General features: G+C 42.9%; 1 protein-coding gene across 3 annotated transcripts in view; it reads right to left on the reverse strand.

Moving 5' to 3' along the window:
- LOC126190790 (transcriptional coactivator YAP1) overlaps positions 1-8,703 on the reverse strand; it is a 347,592-nt gene extending 338,889 nt beyond the window's left edge. For 2 of the 3 annotated variants that reach the window (XM_049931358.1, XM_049931349.1), the window contains exon 1: positions 8,013-8,701. In XM_049931358.1, coding sequence (XP_049787315.1) covers positions 8,013-8,548 — 536 coding nt within the window. In that variant the 5' untranslated portion in view covers positions 8,549-8,701. Of the gene's footprint in view, positions 1-8,012 lie in introns of all 3 variants that reach the window. The other variant, XM_049931340.1, reaches the window with a different exon arrangement.
- Positions 8,704-9,284: the final 581 nt, after the last annotated feature.

The raw sequence follows: 9,284 nt of genomic DNA on the forward strand, positions 1-9,284 counted from the left end.
CACAATTCTTAAGCTTATCTAGAAGAATTTCATGATGTACCAACGAAGTTGACAGTTTAATCTCACTCTTGAGGCAGACACTGTTCGTGTCATGAACTACTTTCACATTAGTGGAAATTAACACAAAGCGATACCTGCATTGATCTTAGCACTGTGTGTAGGAAGAAAAAGAGAACAATAGTCTGGCCCAGGGAATGGTTTAAACTGGGACAGAAAAAGTACTAAAGGGAATATTACACTCCAGATCTGTTAATTACATTAATTATCTGAGTGGACCATCAAGCTATTAATAACTGAGTTACTTCGCTCTCACATTGAAAAAGAAGACACTATTAAGCGAAATTTATTCACTTCTACTTAGTCCTCTTTAATGACAGCTCATTAAAATATTACAACATGGTAACATTATTTATTTATTTCATTGCACTCCCACTTGTATGTTGTATGTGGAATATTGATTTTCTCCTTAACCTCTTCCTGCGTAATTTAAGGCTGGGAAAGAAGCACCGCCTCTGCCATTTCAGCAGGTGACAATGCTATTTTGTTTTCATCTTTTGCCCGCATCTCGTGGTCGTGCGGTAGCGTTCTCGCTACCCACGCCCGGGTTCCCGGTTTCGATTCCCGGCGGGGTCAGGGATTTTCTCTGCCTCGTGATGGCTGGGTGTTGTGTGGTGTCCTTAGGTTAGTTAGGTTTAAGTAGTTCTAAGTTCTAGGGGACTGATGACCATAGATGTTAAGTCCCATAGTACTCAGAGCCATTGTTTTCATCTTTTCTCGCAGTTTCCATACAGTTAATCAGAATTATTGTCAAACACCAATCAAAATTTCTCTCAGACATGTCAACGCGCTCTATGCTTGACAAATATTTGACAAACCTAGCAAAGTTAGCCAAACTATTTGAACGTGTACGGACTGCTTAAGAGGACGTTTGAGACAATGGCTGACGGCAGTATCTGTTCCAACAGAAGTCTTATGGCATTGTATGAGAACCGAACGGTATTCACTTGTTTCTTAACGCTACCAACCGTAGCTTTCAAGAGTGTCTTCATTGAACATTTCAATAAATTACAACCATTTCAAATTTAATTACATGAAGCATTTCTGTGATAATTAACTTTACATATTTCGTTCGCTAGCTAAGGCGCTCCGGAAGAGTTCTCACAGTCCTCCAGAGACCATAGCACTTATATAGACGCAGATACTCCCAACAATTTGTATTTTGTATTTCCTCATCTTACGTCTTCACCTTTGTTACCTGCTGATAGATTGAGCAGCTGGAGGTTTTGACGCCGTCACATTAACTACGTAAAAAGAGCTGTCGTCCTGTTAATAATTCTAACGCTCAGTAAATCTGCTTAATACTCCAGAGAAGATCTACAAATGGTTCAAATGGCTCTGAGCACTATGGGACTTAACATCTGTGGTCATCAGTCCCCTAGAGCTTAGAACTACTTAAACCTAACTAACCTAAGGACATCACAAACATCCATGCCCGAGGCAGGATTCGAACCTGCGACCGTAGCGGTCACGCGGTTCCAAACTGAAGCGCCTAGAACCGCACGGCCACACCGGCCGGCCGAAGATCTACAACTTGCCTTTATCAACTTGTAGTAAAATGTAGTATTTTCAAAATTTCAGTTCCTTTGACACTTAAAACTGTTATCAATGGTCAGCTACTTTTAAGCGATTTTCCGCTAGTTTTCTCTCCTTTCTTTTAGAATAGCCGCTTATCACAGTTTAGCAGCCTTAAACACACTGGAAGCAAAGTATAGGAACGAGTTTCGATGGTGAAGACTCTCATCGTCAGGCTGTTATCTTAACGTTGCTGTACATGTGTGGAATACTGCCGAGCAATGAGGACTGAATACGACAAAAGCAGCGCGCTTCGACAGAAATTATATTAATGTCAGCAACCGATATTTCATAGTACGCAAACAAATTTCTTTACCAGTTACTGTTTCGTACTCTCTTCCAACTGCAGCAAAAATATCATCAGCAACGTCATCCATGAACATTTGTTAAAGTGTGATTCTAATTTTCCGCATAGTACCGGCTGTTCCTTCCAGAAATTTATCACTTCCGCCCAAAGCGGAGTCCGATATGAGTAATGGGAAACGAAATAACGATGAAGGAGTGACCAGCTAACTGCGTGGCAAGTCACTATTTTACTAAGATTCTGTTTGAATGGTTTACCTTCACCTTCCCCGGCCTCGGAAGAGGCTCAACAGCTAGTAGTCTCTGCCAGCCACTGTACACGGCATAGAGGAGGGTTCTTCAACCAGATATTACTGACCACGCTCGTTTCGAGCGAATGAAATATGGCTGTCGATATCCCTCGCTATATTCTCTAATCTTATTTTTCTTATTTTCATTCTCTCTTCGCGAAATATACGATGGAGACAGCAGAATTATCGCACGATCTTCCTCGAGAGCTGATTTTCTACAACATTCCAAAAAAGCTTTCAAGCGAACCCCGCTTATTTTCTTCGACGGACCCGCATTTAAGTCCCCTAGTAATCTCCGTTACATTTCCTTACGGTCTGTATTGCCTTGTTACTGCTCTAGCATCGCAACTGTGAACTCGTGCATTGTTTGCTGTCAGTGCTCCAGGATTACTCACGACCCTTACAGCTGCATTGCAGTTTTCCAGATTCATCCCGATAAACGACTCCCTGCCATTAGTGTTACCAACTACTGATTTTAAATGTTGATTCCATCTCATAATGCTTAGTAATATTACCTCCAGCTATTTAAAAGCTTGCCTTTTCCTTTTCTTTAGTAAAACAAAAAGTACTGAAAGTGCATAATTCAGTATCACTTATTTGTGAATTTTTCCAGCAGTCTTGTGGTGACCAGATCATCATCATCATCATCATCATCATCATCATCATCATCATCATCAGGTGTGACAGTATTTAAATGCAGAATTAGCTATATCAGATGTTTTTCTTTGATTCAAAGACGGGACTAATTCATTTTAACGGTATTTATTGATTTATGAGAGAGAATAAAAGGTTACGTTCCGTTTGCCGACATCAAAATAGGAATTTAGAAAGAGTTTTCGCCAGAATACGACAGTGGAAACTTGTGTGGTATATGCGTTGCCTTTTTACCAGCTGCCAAAAAAAAAAAAAAAAGAGTTGCATAGTGCATCGCGTATGGAACGTGGAGTCCAGGCCAGTATTTAGCTTATTAGATGTAGCGTACCTCCTAAAATCCATATCCGGGCTGTCCAGCTCACGGCCCTCGTCGTTAATCGGCGAGGCGGATTAAATTTGGGGCACGCACTCCTCCCCGCATCCCAGAAGCGGCGCGTTAACGCGCTCGGCTATCACGCCGGCCTTCCAATATCGGTCATGAACTATAGTAGCCTAATCGTATTAAAAAAAACTGTCAATGGATGTGACGTGACTTTGAGCTAACATGAGGTATAACAGAATTACAAACAGAAAATTTTAAGCTGGTGGAATACGTAATGGGAAGAAAACGGTAACTGTACCAAGAGAAAGTATGCTGTAGGTATTATCGCCTCAGAGATGGAATACGAATGACTCTAAACTGCTTAAGGAGAAATTCTAAGTAATACCTCACTTGTATTTCGTTATATTTTAGATAGGACCGTAGGAACTGCTATGGTACATTAAATAATTTTTATCTGAAGCATTCAATAAGTCATTCCATTAAGTAATTTACCTGTCTAGTACACCACGTAGTTCTCACACATTCTGTGGACGCTAGCGTTAATTTTATCATCGTTAAATTAAAATATTTAACTAAAAAGTTTTGTTTTCTGTTACCAAGAGTCAGGAGAAATGAAGTACCTTTTTTGTTGAGTAAGTGAATGGTAGTTCAAGATAAAAACATTGCTTTATCTGAGTTCCAAACTTTTTTCCTCGTGTTCAACTGTCAAATAACTTCATGTATGAATGAGACGCCACCCATTTTTCTTGCATCAAGAAAATATTTGCCCGCTGTATAATTCTTAAAAGGCTGTAATTCAAAAATTGACCCATCACTGTTGTTACGTACTTCGGGACACTACAACGCACCACAAGACGTAGTTTGTCACTGGCGAAGTTTTTTCCCAGCTCAACGAACACTGCTTCAGTGTTGCGACGCCTCCTGTTTACCGCCTTCTTGCATATTCCTGTTATTTACGTGATAGCGGTCTTGCTTGAGAGTTTCCCTCACTTGCCTTTTAAAGCACCCTCGGGAAGAGCATATGCCGTGCCCGCAAGTGCGCTCGCTTTTTACTCTGCCGTCAACAAATGTGTTACTGCTCTCCAGTGTGTGTGTGTGTGTGTGTGTGTGTGTGTGTGTGTGTGTGTGTAGAGGCTGCCCGGATGTGCGTCGTCGACTGACACGGAGGCTGCGCTTTAAATAACTCCCACTATAAATTGCGACGGCGGTAGAAATGAATGGAAAGGACAAGCAAACAGATGGCTCGATCTTGTTGGGTAACGAATACGCTTGTTACCCACACAAAAGACTCAAGTACATTTGCAGGATCGGCCTACAACTGTTGTCCCGTGAACATGGGAAGCAGCATCGTGGTAAGCGGCAGCATATCCATGCGGGAACTACCTACTACAATCAGTTTCACGTTTTACTCACACAAATTGTGAAGTAGAGTAACCGCCAGAAAACTCAGTGGAGGTAGATTTAATTGAAAACGGCCAATTAAGAACAGGGTACTAGAGGAAATGTGCCCACCTTTCGTCGAAAAAACCAAGTGTATAAGTCCTCCACATTGATTGGTTTTGTAGGCATCAAGAGACGAGACTTTAGAATCGTGTAACTGAAATGCCAATACAGGCAGACATGTGACTTACAATGTCAACAGAACAAAGTTTTTATTTTCTTTTTACTTTCACCCATCATTCAGCAGTGTTTCAGAAACGACAGCATATCTCTCCCCCCCCCCCCCCCCCCCTCTCTCTCTCTCTCTCTCTCTCTCCTTGACTGAATAATTACGGTCCCGATTTTGGCTATTGTGCAATTCTCAAGTAATAACCACTACTGAACAGCCTCAATGCATATTCACTCCTCTTACGAGGACGTGTTTACACATTTCATGTCCTATGCATTACGAAGCTAAAGTTGTCAAATTTCACACAAGGTACACGCATAGCAGTGTCGACATATTCTTATGTAAATGATGAAACTTAAGAGAATGAATAGTCTTGACACACTTTGTAGTGAAATATTACTAGATAAATAGGTGAAATTACGATAGTAAATAAACATATGTAATAATAACAAAGTTAGTCGAAGGTCAGATTGGCAGAGGGAGAAGAGGTTGCTTGGAATACTGAGCGATATCGCCGGCAGACAGAGAAAAAGACGTCACTGAACAGAGGAAACTGCAGATGGTTCAGAAAAAATGATATACCAAACAAGAATGGATGAGCAAGATATAGTACGTTAATAGTGCTAGGGTTAACGATTCACTGTGATATTGCATTTCAGGAATAGATTGGAAAATTATTGGGCTAGTAATTATATTAAGCTTATGGAGAAGCGAGCAAGACTAGAACGTTACGAGGAGCAGTGAATAAGAATAGCGAGAGTAACGTCAAACCAGTGTAAAAGTGTGATAAGTAGTATAGCATTTTCTGTTTCATATCCTACGTAGTTCACAATCTTCAGCACTGAGGTTGAAAGAAAATGCAGACTAATGCAAGAAGAATTAGCTTTCTTCCATTTTCTTATAACATTAGTTTTTAGCTAAGGAAGAAGGCTGAAAGTTTAAGTGTGACGAAAATGTTCAGAATCTGGTATGAATATTTTTTTAAAATTATATTAAATGAAAAGTTTATAATATGTTGGATCTATTACATAAAAAACTGACTAGCACTGAGCAGGCGGATAACTCTCGGTCAGAGACGTGCACGTTTTATTAACCTGGCAATATAGAGACTGTAGAAGCAACAAATAAGCAGACCATATGACAAAAGTAATGAACAAATTTACTCCAGTAATGACGGAATTTGCGAAGGACGAAACTGAGATTCATACAGAATCAAGCGGCGAAATACTGCCAAGAGAGATAAGAAAATGCGCAGTGTATACAACATGTATTGAAAGGTCCGTGTATGTCACATGTGAGTCACAGTTTTATCAGTTCGGTTTTACGATAGTTCTAATTATAATTGGTGTTTGTTCTTTAGGTCAACAGTTTGTTACCTGTCATGATACTAGTCGTGATTAACAAGTCATTCTGACGCACCCGGTGCCGTTTACAACTGAAATATATCGTCACAGCTGTGGTTTCTCCTCATACAAAGAGATTTATACATTTGTTGGTTGAACTGTGGAAATAATGGTGAGCAAACTTTGGACCAGCATCTGCCACCACGTGGCCTTGAGCACGAGGGCAGTGCCATCTGAGAATACCAGCAGAGAGGCCTGCCCACATCTAACAGAAAACTAGAAAGCTTTTTCTTAAATCTGAAAAGTGAAATGTGACTCCACAACCAGCAGAAGAATCTTTTGTTCGTACTCCACTGTTGGATTACAGAAACAAAATTACTAACTTTGTTCTTTTAATTTTGTGTGTTAGTCAATAAATGTCACACTCGGGCAAGCTGTCCTCAGCCCTAAGGTTACCTTTATCATCATAGTAAGTAGCTGGATCTGGAATTCAAGGAATTATATCCGGTCCTCCGAAAGACAACGCCAAACTTGCAGCGAGTTGTGTTTTAGGAGAACTAAAAGGAATTTTAGTCAAGATAGTTAAAGAGAAATCTAACGTCCTACGCAATGGAAACTGAAATGCATTAAAACCCTGTAGGTAAGGCTTCAGTCGAGTGTCATGACAGACGATTAACTAATAAACCAAAGTGTTTCATAATGTGACAAAAACGCGCTCTACATCGCGTGCTCAGAGACTATTACATTAAAAGGAAATCCATCTCTATGACTGTCATAAACACTTCATAATCAGCTCCGAGGAAGCAGTAATGCCGGTCATCTTATCGCACGAGCTAAACTACAGAAATAGAGGCAAGTCGACATGTAACACAACATGAGAATGTGAAGGGCACTGGAAGCTCATATCATGAATTTTAGTGCGGTAAATAAAATTGCGCCTAGATGAGTTGCCAGAACCAGTCAAGAATAGAGTGAAAAGGAAAAGCAGACTGACACTGTCACACATCGAAGTCTTTACACATGAATGAAACTAACCGATAGTTTCGTTTACCTGTATTGAACTTGAGTAAGAAACAAAGCAAAATATACCACGAAAACTTACTACTACAAAAAAAGTGAAAAAACCGCGGACAGATAAGAAAAGAGAATTTACATTGCATGACGACTCGGCTGCAGCCATGATCGGATGAGGTGCGGCAGAGTATTATTCGGATGGGGGTGGTGAGGACGGGGTGTTGTGCAAGTGATGCTCATTTGACATAAATCCTTTGTTGCAGCCAATGTCAGGCCAGTACATTATGTAATTCATAGCAGAATCTAGTTGCCTAGTGTGACAGTTCCTTCTCTTTCTACTATTAGTAAGTTAATTTGTGTTACGAGACATACTAGATACTTTCTGACACGTTTTAAGAGTTATATACCGAAAAATACGCACGTTTTATAATACAAAGGTTGCACTGAATTTCTTTGGCGTAGTGTCTTATAAATGACCACATCGACTCCAAACGCTAATTGCTGAGAACGGAAAATTACACGATTAACTTTAGAATTGTTGTCCGATGTCAAAATAGTGAATGAGACCATCAAAATAAACAATTATAATAAAGCGAGTTGACGTGCCACGGTGTTTATAGCCACCAAATTCCAGAACCAGCTCATACAAAAAATGAGAAATCCACTGAATAAAAGCATTAATTTATTGTATTCCGTCGAGTGTGTACGTCAGAGCGACACTGTTGTGGATCAGCACGCCAGGGCCGGGAGGCACTTGTCGGTGCGCATCGCGCAAGGTGGATGAACCACGGCAGGAGGGGACGGCTGTGAAGGGCGCAGGTGGCACGGCAGCTGCTGCCACTTACTTGAGGTAGTAGACCTGGCCCTCGGGCGTGCGCGCCTGCTCCCAGCCCGGCGGCAGCGGGCCCAACTCGTCCACGGGCGTCATGTCGTAGCTGCGCTGCTTCAGGTGCTGGTGTTGTTGTTGCTGCTGCTGTTGCTGGGCCGAGGCGTACGTCTGCTGCAGCGACGCGGGCGAGCTGTGCGCACGCGGGTGGTTCACTTGCAGGCCTCCGGCCGCCCCCGAGGCGCCGTTGCCTCCGCCGCTGCCGCCGCTCGTGGGGCCGGCGGCCACCGACGCCGTCCCGAATGCAGAGTCCGCGGAATTGTCGCGACTGTGTGAGATGGACGACACTGAGGGCGACTTCGAGCCCGTGGAAGGGGGTGTGAAAAACGAATCTGGCAGCTTGCGCATACGCAGCGGCACCTGCAGCGGTCGCTTCTTGTCCGGTCGGAGCACGCTGTCGAAAAGGGCTTGCAAGTCAGAGTCCGAGTCTTGGTCTATCCGCACTACCAAATTGCTTTTATGTTGGTCCACGTCCTGATTAATGTTCTGAGCCATTTTCGGCTACCCGTCGAAAGCCAAGTTACGGATAGGAGCCGCTACGGGAGCGGAGGCGAGAGTCGCGACAAAAGCAATTAAAAAAAAAAAAAAATCGAACCCCCACCGCCCCTGCTCCCGAACACATACACACCACACCACACCGTAGCACTGCGCTCGGCCGACTGTCGGCGGGCGAGCAGCAAGGCGCGCAGGAATGCCAGCCAGCCTTCCTTCCCGCTACCGTCTGCCTCCGCCGCCGGAGGAATGTAGTTCGCCGCTGGTGGCGCCGCTACGCGGCGGCCGGGCGAACTGCACCGCCCGCGCACCCGCGCCAGCGCCCTCTCTGGTTAGCTGTCTCCGTTGACGACGCCTGCTTACGTAGGACTCGCAACAGAAGACGTACTGAGGCCGCGTAAGCCATGCGAAATATCAAATCAGCTTGCGAAGCATTGCTCAGATCACAAAGAAATTTAACAAGAAATCGTCACGTCCCACGGAACTTTCCTCACCAGAATACCTTTGCTTTTAACATTATTATGTTTGTTTCTGCACCAGTTTCATTATTTCCCTTAATCGTGTATACTTTTAAGGGTCACACTGCTATTTTACGGACGTGTAAAAGTTACACTGATAATGAGCTACGTTTATACCCATGTCGACGCTTTGTGTACTTTCTTTTAGAGACACGGACTGCTATATACTACGATAAGAAAACGATTTCGCATAGTAACAAGTGCTGCATTAGCTAGCCAAA

The sequence above is a fragment of the Schistocerca cancellata genome, chromosome 1 (genome assembly GCF_023864275.1).
Source record: "Schistocerca cancellata isolate TAMUIC-IGC-003103 chromosome 1, iqSchCanc2.1, whole genome shotgun sequence".
NCBI classification, from domain to species: Eukaryota; Metazoa; Arthropoda; class Insecta; order Orthoptera; family Acrididae; genus Schistocerca; species Schistocerca cancellata.